General features: G+C 37.1%; 1 protein-coding gene across 3 annotated transcripts in view; it reads left to right on the forward strand.

The window, feature by feature from the left end:
• The window catches only part of LOC128814359 (probable global transcription activator SNF2L1), a 34,337-nt gene that overhangs the window by 3,400 nt on the left and 16,569 nt on the right, over positions 1-14,368 (forward strand). For all 3 annotated transcript variants that reach the window (XM_053990131.1, XM_053990132.1, XM_053990133.1), the window contains exons 2-16: positions 507-593; positions 2,858-3,024; positions 3,983-4,083; positions 4,205-4,305; positions 4,594-4,773; positions 6,059-6,214; positions 6,460-6,591; positions 7,337-7,405; positions 8,134-8,243; positions 8,939-9,165; positions 9,716-9,837; positions 10,217-10,369; positions 11,718-11,850; positions 12,808-12,956; positions 13,500-13,619. In XM_053990131.1, the coding sequence (XP_053846106.1) occupies positions 507-593; positions 2,858-3,024; positions 3,983-4,083; positions 4,205-4,305; positions 4,594-4,773; positions 6,059-6,214; positions 6,460-6,591; positions 7,337-7,405; positions 8,134-8,243; positions 8,939-9,165; positions 9,716-9,837; positions 10,217-10,369; positions 11,718-11,850; positions 12,808-12,956; positions 13,500-13,619 (2,007 nt within the window). The remainder of the gene's footprint in view (positions 1-506; positions 594-2,857; positions 3,025-3,982; positions 4,084-4,204; positions 4,306-4,593; positions 4,774-6,058; positions 6,215-6,459; positions 6,592-7,336; positions 7,406-8,133; positions 8,244-8,938; positions 9,166-9,715; positions 9,838-10,216; positions 10,370-11,717; positions 11,851-12,807; positions 12,957-13,499; positions 13,620-14,368) is intronic.

Below are 14,368 nucleotides of genomic sequence, written 5' to 3' on the forward strand. Positions count from 1 at the left end.
CAATTGGTTGGTTGTTTATTTTCCCAGGTTTCTGGTTAAGTGTAGTTAAGCTGTGTTTCCAATTGAACTTGTGACTATTCATCTAGAAGTGGAAACAGACAAAACCCAACTGAAGTGCAAGTGTCAGGGACTTACAAATGTCAGGAATCTGACATTTAGAAACCAAAACTTTTACATTTTTAAAAATACCTTTTCAAGATATTAAACTTAATTATGCATTTACAGTGAGATCTCTGTGAAAGATTAAACTTAGTGCTCTTTCAGTAATTTCTTTCAATTTGGATCCTGTGTGTAGATATAAATATGAGGATCTTTAGTTTCATCGTGGACATGGAGTTTTGCTTTAGGTGAAATGATATAATTAATGCACTCATTTCATTTTGAAATAATTATTTTTGAAAAGTAGCATGCTTGTTTTGCAGTTTGTAGGTTTGTTCAGTTTGATACATTTTGCTAAAAAAGTAAACAAACTGGTATTTATAAAATGTTTAACTTCTGAATTCCAGAAAAATGATCCCCCATTTCAACTCAAACTTCCTCCAAAGGCAGCTAGACCTGACAAAGAAGTTGACCCAGAATATGAAGAGAAGATGGTAAGTGCTTTCGTGAGAAAACATACTGCAGCTTTTTATGGCACTGGCTTGTTGGAGCAGGATCAGCACAGTTACAAGGAGTTATTGCAGCCTGGATGTGTCAGAAAAGAAAAACAAATCCAGATTCATTTAGATGCCTAGGCCCATGTCGTGTGTCTCACAGTGACAAACAGGTCAGGTAGTTCTGTTAAATACTTCCCATTCTTCCAAGTATTTTTGTCTGCATGGTGTTTGGAGTTGTAGACTGTGTTTTTTATACTCAGTAATTGTCAGTAGATTTTTAGTTTTGTGGTTTCTTTTGTAGTTATCCACACCCATCTGTGGTAAGGAGTTACTATTCAATGATATTTTTTTTATTTAGAACTCTCCCCATTTTGTTTTGAATTGATCTCTGCCAGTTTTATTTGATCACTCCTTGGGTCATGTCAGAGGCATCCTTAAGCTGCTTCTTACTTAATTGAATTACTGAAGCTGCTGCCAGTTTTTCTCATATAAAAACATGGTCTTAAATATTTAAATGCCCCATAATATGTGTGCCATAACAATGCAAAAGAGGATTTGTCCATGACACCAGTGCTGGGAGCTTGTAGTGCTGGAGAGGAGATGTAACAGGGTACATCTTTGTAACAGTGTTACAAAGAGGCAAAAGCCTGGAGGACCTTGTGAGACTCCTTGGATGACAGTTGTACTAAGTTCGTGGTTTAAGCTGGCACCTCTATCTTGTACCTTTTAAAAAAGCTTTAATGTTAAATGGATGCCTAATAATTACAGAAGAGTCTGAAAGGACTATATATCACAGAAGTCAGGGAAGAACATAACCGTTAGACATAGAAAAATTGATACCTACATGTATGAACACCTAATTTATAGCCAAAGAGAAGAGCCACAGTGAATCTGTTCTTTGAGAATGAATTGATTAAACAGCTAAACTTGTTTCACATGACTTTACAGCTTTCCTAAATTACAGTGTTAGTTCAGTTGTCCTAAGAGGCATAGGGATTAGATGCCAAAAAAACTACCTTTTATCAATTGTGCAGTTGTGAGCTAGACCTTTACTATTTTATCAAGACATACTGTTTATACTAAGCCTATAATATTGCAGGCAGAAAATTATATTGTCCTTACCAACAACGATCATTTTGCCAAAGTGATCGTGTATTATTTGTTAACTATGAATCCTCTGAATGGATTTGTTTTTATATTGATGATCATAAACATCAATGCCTCTACTTCCCCCTTCTGTAATTTTTTTTTCATAAAGGTTTTACTTGATGTTTACATTTTACTCGGTGGTCGGGTTATTTCCAGAAATGGTCCAATAATGATGCCGGGGGTAGAAGCAGTGATTTTTTTCCCCAGATCTCAGTGCAGCCGTTCCTTTGCTGGTGAGTGGTGCGCTGCTAGAGCAACGCAGTGCCCTCGTGTGGCGCCGTCGTGCATTGCACGCCAGGATGGCTCTGCTGCCCTCTTGGCCATTCTGCTGTTGGGGGAGACTTGCTGCCTGTAAGCGACCTGCACAAAGGCGTTCTGGGGGTCGAGTATTTCGTGGAAAGGTCACGGTGCAGAGCTACGGTTCACTTCTGTCCTTTTTATCGTGATATGTAAATGACATCACATGGATGTTGCCTTACATGGTGCTTAGATTTCTCATAGAGAAACTAATAACAGTTGCATTCTCTCAGATAGAATTTGCATTTTATCATATTTTTCTTTAAAATGATGTAACATGTTATCTTCTAAGTATAAGAAAAGCCATGTTTTGCTGTGTGACATAGTGAAGTGCACGTGCCCCGTTGAGATGGCAAAACTGACATGCTCGAAATTTGAAATCTGACAGCAAAATTCACAAACTTGAATGAAAGCAGTTCAACCATTACTTCAGAAATAGTTCTAAAAACAGAGCTACATTGTTAGCTTTGATCAAATCCTGATAGCCTTGAAGCTGATGAAACTTCTGCCACTGACGAGCAAGGTTAGGATTTCATTCCTTACTGTAAGTCATAACTTTAGTTTTGTCTTTATCTTTTTTAGACAAAGATTAAAACATCCCTTCACCACTGCTGTTGTGCCATGAAGCAGCTCTTATTTCACAATGCTTGTAGCCCTCTGAGTTGTCTAAAAGATGGTCTTGTCAGTCTTTCCTCTTCTGAGTTGTTCTCACGAGTTGCCTGAATTCTATTTCTTAACTTTTCTTCATAAAAACGTACTTTTGTTATCTATTTTTCTTTTTTTTTTTTTTTTATCTTCTCCACTTTGGAAACTAGAAAGCAGATCGAGCGAAAAGGTTTGAATTCCTCCTGAAGCAGACAGAACTTTTTGCACATTTTATTCAACCTGCAGCACAAAAATCACCAACGTCTCCACTGAAAGTCAAGCTGGGACGGCCACGGATGAAGAAAGATGAAAAACAGAGTTTGATTTCAGCTGGGGAGTATGTTTTATTTTTATTTCTGACTTCTTACATGTCCAAACAACTTAGACTTTTAACATAATCTGTTTAGAGATTGTACATAGAAATTGTACTTTCAGTAAATCCAGACAGTTAGTGGTGTATCAATTTCTTTAAAAGCTGATTGGTTTGAAAGCATCATCTGCTCCATCAACATAAGTGTGACCTTGGATCAGACATGCACTTTTAAAGCAAGTTGTCTGATTCTTGCCGTGTAAAATGTTTTTGTCTGTGTTGTGGGGTGACTTTGGAGCACACAAATTGAATTTCTTTTGCATAATGCTGAAGGGGCACTCCGGAAATCCACCTGATGTGACCCAGCTGGTAGTGGACCCATTGGTGGGACCAGGGTGGGGCTAGACCAGGTTGTGACAAGGCAGTGTCCATGTAGTGGGGATATTGGATCCTCAGCACCAACTGGCTCTTCCCACTGGTCTCACTGGTCTGTCTTAGTCTCTCTTACTGGTCTGTGTTAGTATTGCAGCAGAGCCTGCATGTAGTGCCTCTGAGAGGTCTTGAAATAACAAATAACTATTTTTTTTTGAATGTTTGCAAAATGGCATTCTATTTTAGAAATTTTAATTTTTTAAAAATTTGAATATGTGATTTTTCTGAACTTTGTAATTATCAAGTAATTGAGTCTAAGGCCACCACTGTGTCTTGTATTTCTATGTTGCTCATTAAAAAGTGCCTCAGAGAACTGATGATATTGTCAGATTATAGCTGTGGCTCTGAAAGAGAGGGCTTCAGATCAGCCTTTCTAATTAAAGCTGGAATGACTCCTAAGGAATTATGTGTTAACAGGATGAGAGTTTGGTCAGGATACCAGAGCATTCACACTGTGGGTCAGTGATTGCTTCTGTTGTAATTTGTCTTTGGAGTTTGTAGCAGTGTTTTGAAGTGGTTTTGTTCTCACATCAGTGTTGGGCTCTTTCTTTAGGTACCGCCACAGGCGCACGGAGCAGGAGGAGGATGAAGAGCTCTTGTCTGAGAGTCGGAAAACCTCCAATGTGTGTATTCGGTTTGAGGAGTCCCCTTCATGTAAGCATGGTGTTAACAGTTCTCTGAGTGATTTGATGTAATTAAGATCTGAGCAGATTGCAATTAAAGTTTTCTACTTAGAATTAGTATTTTTCTACTTAGAGGAATCTTACATTTACAGATGTGAAAGGAGGAACACTAAGAGATTATCAGGTTAGAGGTTTGAACTGGATGATCTCATTGTATGAAAATGGAGTTAATGGCATTCTGGCAGATGAAATGGTAAGCAGTAATCTTTTGGATCTTTTTGTGGTAATTACTGAGCAAAATACAGCATTGAAATGTTTACAGTGTTTCATGTACATGCAGTAGTATGCTTCATTCTACAGCAGTCTGTTTTTTTAAATCTGAAATTGTAATGAAAGAAATTCTATTGCAAACATTTTTTGTATAGTTTGCTTTAAACAAATGGCAGAATTACATAGTAAGGAAATGGTTTGAAAGTATTTCTCTATGGTATTTCACTTCAGCAAGTTTCTTCCCCCCCCCCCCCCCCCTTTGTCAATGCAGGGGCTCGGTAAGACTCTGCAAACAATAGCTTTATTAGGCTATCTGAAGCATTACCGGAACATTCCTGGGCCACACATGGTCCTGGTTCCAAAATCAACTTTGCATAACTGGATGAATGAATTCAAGCGCTGGGTTCCATCCTTACGTGCTGTTTGCCTTATTGGAGATAAAGATGCCAGAGTAAGTGTTTTGCATTTCAGAAATATATGTGTTATTTGGCAAAAATATCAGTTGGGTACATGGAATTCTCCCTGAGCTATTTCTTAATTACAGTATATTTTAGTAATCGTTAACTACATTAATGTTGAAAATGCAAAATGTTATGCTTGTGACTATGAGGAAAAACTGAAAATCAGTATATTAAATAATAGACTGGGATCAGCGTACAGCCCTTTGAGTTGTCTGCTTTTCTGTTGTCTTTCTCTTTGATTTTTGCACCTATTTTTTATCTCTCTTCCATATTTGTAATATGGCAGTGTGTACTCATTTTTCTTTATTGCACTCACTTTGTTACCTCTCTCTTCACCTTTTTTCAGGTGACTTTTCCCACTCTTGTGTTTTATAAACCTGCCTGGCCTTTTAACTAGGTTTCTGTTGTACAGCTTTTCATCTTTCATTGTGAAGGCCTTAAAATAGATATGGAATGTTTTCCTGACTGAAGGGGATGAATGAGCTGGATGTTTCTGTGAATTCTGTAGCTGCTCATATGGATTGCATGGCTGCCTGTTACTGCTTGAGGGTAGAAAGGCTCTAGAAAGGGAATAGGAGCTGGCAGTGTGGCCAGGAATGCCAGTGGCATCCTGGCTTGTACCAGCCATGGTGTGGCCAGCAGGACCAGAGCAATGACGGTACCCCTGTACTGGGCACTGGTGGCATTGAGGTGCTGGAGTGTGTTCAGAGAAGGGAACAGAGCTTAGGAGGAGCAGCTGAGGGAACTTGTTTTTGTAGGTGATGGGACAAGAGGATATGGCCTCAGGTGCACCAGGGGAGACCTGTCTGCGTGGCTTTCCTTGGGATGATCTTTCATGTGAAAGGATTTATATGCTTTGATGTGTGCCTTGCAAAACAGAGATGGGACAGAGGAGGGAGGTAGTTGGGAGTGGGCTATATAAGTTGTTTTGATACACTTTTGTGGACTGTATCTTTGGACAGGTTAATTCAGAAGGTTTTTTTCCCATTTGTTTGTAGGTACTCTATTTGAATTGAGAAATGATGCTGAAGAGAAAACAGCTAATTTAGAGTAGGAACTAATTTGTGTTTTGCTTAACTCCAGCTTTCTCTGTGCTTGAAGTACAAAGGATTGAAGGCTTTTATTACAGTAACTTTCAGTTACTGAGAAGATGTTTCAGAGTCTTTGGTGTGCTAGTTTAGTACATCAGTGATAGTGGTGGAGGCAGCTTTCCCTGAATGCCATAAAAATTCTTCATATTTATAAATGTTTACTAATCCAGTTCTACTCCTCTAGGCTGCATTTATCCGTGATGTTATGATGCCTGGTGAATGGGATGTTTGTGTTACATCATATGAAATGGTAATTAAAGAGAAATCAGTCTTCAAGAAATTTAACTGGAGGTACCTGGTAATTGATGAAGCCCACAGAATAAAGAATGAGAAGTCTAAGGTAAATTTGAAATTGTTTGATACTTGGAAGTTAGTTTGATACAAAAAGATGGATCTGATTTGAGCAGGTTTTAAGTGTTAGGTGTGGTGTTTTTTTAAAATGTAAGCAATAAGCTATTGGGTGGTAAATATGAATTTCATAGGTAGCTCACTGTCTCTAAGTTTAATTGACATTGTTTTAAGTTTCAAAAACTGATTCACTGTGCTTTGGTGTACATGGTGTTGATAACTATGTTGTGTTTCCAGCTGTCCGAGATTGTACGTGAGTTCAAGACAACGAATCGATTGCTGCTTACAGGAACTCCTTTACAGAATAACCTCCATGAGCTGTGGGCATTACTCAATTTCCTTTTACCTGATGTTTTCAATTCTGCAGATGTAAGTTGATGTGTGGAAGTACAGTGTTGTTATTTTGATTCCCAGGCTGCTGTCAGTACAAGACAGGAATGACCAGCCTAGTAGGAGATGGACGTTGTGCATGACCCAGGTTCAGGGAAAGATCTGTGCCTTACTGTAGGCTACTTTTCTTACTTTACCTAGTTAAAACAGTGTATTCTGCTGGTGTGGATGAGGCCTCAGACCATTAATAGCAAATGCAGTACTTTAAAAAGATCAAGAATTACGCAAAATTTGAGAAAGCAATGAAGTAGCAAGAATATGAAGCATCCAAATAGGCATAAGCCTTTTTTTTTTAATTTAGAACTTGAGTAATCTTTCTTTTTTACTGCTAATGTTTCTTTGTGCTTGTATTACTTGCTTATGTTATTTTTGCTCTGCTGTCCATCTAATTTTCTTAAGGATTGAAGTTGGTTTTTTTTAACTTTTTGCCCCATCATCACATAAGCACTGAAGGGAAGCACTTGGACACTGCAGTGATGAGCATGGAAAGTTGTCGTGTATTAAACAGAGTAGAATGGTATTTTGTCTGCAGTGATGCACTTGACTCAAATGTTCCAATGTGCCAGGGAGATGGCACAGAATTGCAGACTGATTTTTTTCTTTCGCAGAAGTCATTTGTCTCAAGATTTATGCCACTCAGTTGGAATGAAAGAGAGTCAATATGTGTCTGTTAAAATTACAGATGATAAACTGTTCATACCAATTGTGCTGTTTCTCACCGCAGGATTTTGACTCATGGTTTGACACTAAAAATTGTCTCGGTGATCAGAAACTTGTAGAACGACTTCATGCTGTAAGTAATTAAAGCTGTAATCACATGTCATCATTAGCATGCACACTGTAAAGAAGAAAACCAGATTATTTTCCCCTTCATCTCAAAGTTGAAAAGATGAACATGAAGGTCTTTAGTTACAGGAATGCCTAGCAGAATCTTAATGAATTAAGCTTCCTATCATAGGTACTACTTTTTGTGTGTTACTGTTTGAAGCAGACAAAATCTGAACATTAAATATGAAAATGAAGAATTTTGAGATGTTTTTGAAACCATTTATTATTGTGAAAAGTGCACTGATACACATCATGCTAGTCTGAATAAAGGCATTCCTTTACCTTTGTTTTACTGTGCATGAGATAAGACATTTTTTGCAAAAGAGGTCAGAGAAACTGCAACATGCATTGCTTATTCTTGAAATGCTGGTGTGTTTTGTCCCTGCTAGTGGAAATGAAATGGGGCTTAAGTTAAAAAGGATTAAATTTTATAAACTTAAAAGTTTTGCCCCTTCTTAAGATAACAACTGGGATGATTATGGCAATCTTTATATAGGGATACACATATTTATGTGTGAGTTTAGTCATTGCTGGACAACTTTGTTCTGCAGAATTTTTCTCATGGAGTTCCCATGACAGCAGTAGATACTGATTAGTTGTGAATAAATATCAGATAATTGAATCTGTTAGTTTTGTATTTGTGGCAGTCAATTTTATACATTTATCTATGTAAAACATCTTTAATTTGTGTAGGTTTTGAAGCCATTTCTCTTACGTCGCATAAAAGGTGAAGTAGAAAAGAGTTTGCCTCCGAAGAAGGAAGTAAAAATTTATCTTGGGCTCAGCAAAATGCAGAGAGAATGGTAAGTTATTTACATCAAAGTAAGATTCTTTTCTGATAAACACTATAGCTCTTCACACTGATACTTTTCCTCCTTACAATTGCATGTTGAGACAGATTGAGAAAATTGCTTATAGCTGTCTTAGGGCTTTTCTAAAAAATGCACAAGTTTCAGAGAGCTCAGGAAGGGTAATGAAAAGAACTGAGAGGATGAAAGCAGAAACTTTTTTCCTTCCTTAAGTCTATTTGAAAGACCAAATGCCTTCTAAGCTTCCTCCTTTGATCCAAGTATGTATGCACCAAAAAGTCTTACCTGAAATTAAAAAAAAAACAAAACTTGAGGAGCTACATACCCAGAAGAGATACGAGAAAAGGAGCCAGGTCAGTGTAGCAGTTTCTGTTAAATAAGTGATATTTTTAATCCACTTTGTACTACTAAAATGAAAGTGTAAAAGAATCCAGTGAATGGCAGATCACTGTCACTTGCAGAGAGATTCCCTTTCATATTTAGGTGTGAATTTAGAAATCCTTATTATCAGTCAGATGTTTCATGATAATATAGCTCATTGTTATATAAACAGAGCCAACTCCCACATCCAGAAATAAGAATGGTGATATTGCAGGGTTTCATTAATTAATTAATTAATTAATTAATTCATTCATTCATTCATTCATATAAAAACCAAAAGTTGTTCAAAACTGCCCTTAAAACCTCAGGTATACCAGGATTCTGATGAAAGATATTGATATCCTGAATTCAGCTGGCAAAATGGATAAGATGCGTCTGCTGAATATTCTGATGCAGCTGCGGAAGTGCTGTAACCATCCTTACCTGTTTGATGGTGCTGAGCCAGGCCCTCCTTACACCACTGACACTCATCTCATCACCAACAGTGGTAAAATGTTAGTTCTGGATAAGCTGCTGGCAAAACTCAGAGAGCAGGGTGAGTACTGTTTATGGACAGCAGTGGTTTGAATGCTCCTTCTAAGTTAAAGTATCTTTCAAAAACTGCACAGGTTTAGCCTTTCCTGTAGTGAGTGTATTCATCACTTTCTGTAAGGTTTTTGTTGAAAATTAATTTTCTGTAGATCTTAACACATGAAGGGAAAGAAATCTTATGGGAATCATGAGTAAGACTAAAAATATGGAGAAGCAGAAGGAAAGGAAGAGTAGAACCTCCCTTCTCCTTTCTCTAAGAACATTTCTGATGATAGGATTATTTCATCTATGTGCATCAGTTGGCACCAGATTTCCTTACAATGGCTTTAAGTGTTCTGCTTCTTTGGTTGTATATTTCTCCTCTATAGTTTATCAAGTAATACCCTTGATTGGTTAAATCACTACCAGAAAAATAACTTGAGAAGAAAGACTTATTAAGTTAGGCATAGTACAGAGTATTTCACATAAATTCTCAGTCATGCTCTGTAGTAGCTCTGTGATAAGATCCATGTGAAAACATAAAATGAATGTCAAAACCTTCTGTGTTCTGTCAGGTTCCCGAGTTCTGCTGTTCAGTCAGATGACTCGTTTGCTGGATATTTTGGAAGACTATTGCATGTGGCGTGGTTATGAGTACTGCAGACTTGATGGGCAGACACCACATGAGGAAAGAGAGGTGGGAAAGTTGTATGCAAACAAGAAAAGCCTTTGTGTTAATAAGTTATTATTTACATATAGGTATGTAGCCACATAATTGTTTAAAGTAAAGCAGAAATGCTACAGTTTTTCAAAGGCTATTAAGGGAATGTTTTTCCTAATCTAAGTCCACAGTATGTTTCATTTGATCCTCAGCTAAATGAGAAATACGGTATATTGTGGAGTCAGTACGGATTTTCTCACCTGTCCAGACATACAGTTTCTTACTTTGATAAAATTCTTTTTTATATGAAAACTGTGTAAATTTAAAAGAAATTTAATTGGAAAGCCACCAACATACTGGAAACTTGTTTGAAATATCTGATACTTCAGTGACACCTTTTTTTTTTTCCTTTCAGGAAGCAATTGACACATTTAATGCTCCCAACAGCAGTAAATTCATTTTCATGCTGAGTACCAGAGCTGGAGGTCTTGGAATTAATTTGGCAACTGCTGATGTGGTTATTCTCTATGATTCAGATTGGAACCCTCAAGTAGATCTACAAGCCATGGTGAGTTAACTCCCTAATACACATTTGTTTGTTTAAGTCGTCAGTGTTCTATTTTGTTTAACTGTTTTCAGAACTTGCACTTTTGTTATTTTTCTTTACTTTTTGTATATACAAGACAATACGAAGAAGCAAAAGAATTGAATAAAAGGGCATGAACAGAATTTGTGGAGGAAATTGTAGATTTTTGCCTGTAAATATTTGTCTTGATTAATTTCATAATGAGAGATTACTTCTATGAAAATACTGTATCAGTATTGTTAATAGAAGTATAGAATTATTCTTAATTCTGTCTTTTCAGAAGAGTACAGTCAATGAATAATAGAGGACTGTTTCCAAAATAATAACAGATAACTAAAAGCATGCAGCCTTATATTTCTCTCATTTTGGAAGTTTATGGTTTTACTTTTTGTTTTTGCACAAGCGTAAAGGCATTTGGTGGTGATGCTGGGTTGGGAAGTTACCCTTGAGTTAAACCTACTAAAATCTTCTCTTTCTGAGTGCTGAATGTAAAAAAAATAGACTCTGTAATTTATTTCATGTGGAATAAAACTCATGTGATCCTTCTTGCATGATTAGGAGGGTGGGTATTTGTTTAGTGGTTTGTAATTTTAAAATTTTTTTTAATGCACTTCAACACATCAAGTGTTTAATATCAATAGCTCACCCTTTAGACATGCATGTTGACTGCCAGTAGTTGACCAACTTCCTGGAGACTGTGTGATTTGTGAACTTCAGTAGGGTTTTCAGGAAGAAAGGAATATTATGCAGGAGAGTAAAGGGTTTAACAGCTCATGTTTAAAGAGAAAATCCTGGTACCCACAGCTTGAAGGACAGCTGTTTAACTTTTTGATTTAAAAGGACATATTTTCCAGAGAGGATAAACACAAGTTTTGTTACAAATGAGTATAGTGTGTCAGTGATAAACCTTGTTTGCTGGCTTGGGACAAGCACATTGTTGGAGCTGTGGCTGCAGGAACTCTGCACATGGAATTAATGTGCTCAAGCCAGAGATGCAGAGTATCACTTCCTCTGTCAAGTGAGAGAATTCATTTGAAAGCAATACAAATGTATGCATGTATGTACTGTTGTATGTCTACTTCCCAGCTGCAGTCTGGACAGACATTCAGTTATCTTCATTTACAATGAGGGAGATGCATTTATTGCTATGGAATGACTCAAAAGTGTAATAGCCAGGCATAAGTAAATATTATCACTGGTTTTACAGTGCTTTTGAATAGGCAAGGGACCAAGAAGTACAATGCTAGTTTGAGGCTGCTGTTTCTGCAAGCTAACTGTGTATTGCTTGTGAGTTCTTGTTGCTGAACACTCATTGATTTATGTTTGTTAGGATCGTGCGCATCGTATTGGTCAAAAGAAACCAGTACGGGTGTTTCGACTTATCACTGATAATACTGTTGAAGAGAGGATTGTAGAAAGAGCTGAAATAAAACTGAGACTGGACTCTATAGTTATACAACAAGGTATCAACTGCTATATATGTTTGTCTGCAACAGAATTGTTCAGTCCCTTAAAGTATGGTTAAATAACTGTACAAACGTACAGTGTTAGAGAAAGCAGGCCTTGTGTATAATAGCAGTGTACTAAATCAGCTTAATGTGCAAGGTATTCACTTGTTCAGCTGAATTATTTTTAAATTCTGTTTTCCTGATTAATGTAGACATAAAGTGAGTCTAAATGAGGAAAGTAAACTACAGCTGAATAGATGTTACTTAGTTTTGTGATGTGTTAAAAAGAAAAAAAAGAGAAAATCAGGTATGTTCCATGGCAGTTGAAATAATAATATACATATGCTTCTTACCACATAAGAGTTAACTGAACAATAAAACACTTCTGTGTATTTTTGTTTGGAAGCACTAAGAGGAATAGTTTGTCAAAACTAAGGTACTCAAGCTGAGTTTTTAGGGTTGTTCGTATTTACTGAAGGGTGGGCTACTGAAAGGATGATGGTCAAAATTTTGATAGCATGAGAAGAGATAGGATAAGTGAAATTTTGGGACAGCAGTTAAATTTTGGGAAGAATAATTAAAAAATCAGGTTGAAATTGGTGATGTGAATGTTGAAAATGTCAAGCACTTCTTAGTGGTTATTATAGAGTACTTTGTAATTTTTCGTCTTGAGATAAGATTGTGACCTTAAAAGTTCAGCTAACTTTGTAAGAATAAGATCTTACATGTAAAATTTGGATTATCTGAATATGAAGCCTTTTTTGTTATGGCTTGAGTCAAAGTTCTTTTTTTAATTTTCCCCAAAGTTTCTGACTTCTATTTATTCTCATCTTGAGTGAAATGTATTTTTTCTGTATGGTTGTTCTGTTTTTCCTTTCTTGTTCTGTCAGTGAAGTAAAAAAAATCCACTGCTTTCACGATCCTACTAGAACTGCCATATTGTAACTTTCAACATATTCCTTGTGATTGTAGGAAGGCTCATAGACCAGCAGTCCAACAAACTGGCAAAAGATGAAATGCTGCAGATGATCCGGCACGGAGCCACGCATGTGTTTGCTTCCAAAGATAGTGAGCTGACAGAAGAAGATATATCCACTATTTTAGAAAGAGGTGAAAAGAAGGTTAGAGAACTGTTTAATATGGAATTCAAAGTACCTATGCACAAAATGGAATGAGATCTGATTACGTAAATCTATTTTATTATTTGTGCAGATTTTAAATATTATGGAAGTTTTGAAGAAGTAGAATTAGTGATTGTAATTATTTTCAAGGTTCATGCTGTGTGCATCATAAGCACTGCCAATAATTTGGACAGACACAAAGTCTTTATGGTACTTCATTAGGTAATACATAGCTATATGAAAAAATGAACTGCCATTTCAGCTCCAAGGAGATGGGCATAAATTTAATTTAAAATTTAAAGTTACATTCTACAGTTGTAGGACTACATCCCAGCATAATAAATTCAGTTTAATGGAGAGTCTTGAAGTCAAATTGCTCTAAACTGAAAAGGACAATGGGTATCTCTCTTTAGAAGAAAGCGTAAGTAAAAGTTAAAATCAGAAAAAGATATTGAGAATGTTGTAGTAATGATAAAAGCTGGTTTTTTTCAGAAAAGATGAAATAGCTTGAGCGAGCCTAAAAATATCTTCCTCTCATTTTAGACAGCTGAAATGAATGAACGGTTGCAGAAAATGGGAGAGAGCTCCCTACGAAATTTCACTATGGACACGGAGATGAGCTTATACAACTTTGAAGGTGAAGATTATAGAGAAAAACAGAAGGTAATTTTTGGTAGCATTTAAGACTTCAGTTTAAAGGTGCAAGCATAGAAGCCATACTATAAATGTTATGACTATGAAGGTTTCTAGATTCTAGAGAAGTAAGGTACTCTTGAAAAATTCACTTGGCTCTGCCTGAGCATTAATATTCTGAATTTTTGTTAAACTACTTTCAGCCCCACTGTTTTTTTCATGGCAAAATCCAATAACATTGCTCAGATGTCATCCCTTCTATAACGAACCACTGTGTTGCACGTACTATACTGCTATATACTATAGCAGTACTATACTGCTGCAGTCAGTATTATTTTGCTGTTGCATAACTAAGGTGAAAAAACAGGCCTGATAATAATTTTTTATGTGGATCTTGGACTTGAGTCTATTTTTATAGTGAAGGTTTGTCTTAGTTTGAAAGACAAGCGTCTGCTGAGGAAGGCAGGAGCCTCCCTTGGAATAGAAAATGTAAACCTCTTCCCTCTGAATTACTATAATTTGAAATTAAGGAGCTCTCAGGCAAAGATATGAGATAGGAATAGCAGTTCTTTACTAGTAGGTGTAACAAGGCAAACCAACACCAGCAGCCGTGGTTAACAGCGAGCAGAACCAGGAGCCCAGGGACAGCCTCGGCTGCGGCGCTTCCCCTGCACTGCAGTTCCGGGCACGGCCAGCAGGGGCGCTGCTGGCTCCCGGCGGGCAGGGCAGGTGCGGTGATTCCCCCGCGGCTGCAGGGGGCGCTGTGGGGCCCGGGGAGC

Source organism: Vidua macroura, chromosome 14 (genome assembly GCF_024509145.1).
Source record: "Vidua macroura isolate BioBank_ID:100142 chromosome 14, ASM2450914v1, whole genome shotgun sequence".
Taxonomy (NCBI): Eukaryota; Metazoa; Chordata; class Aves; order Passeriformes; family Viduidae; genus Vidua; species Vidua macroura.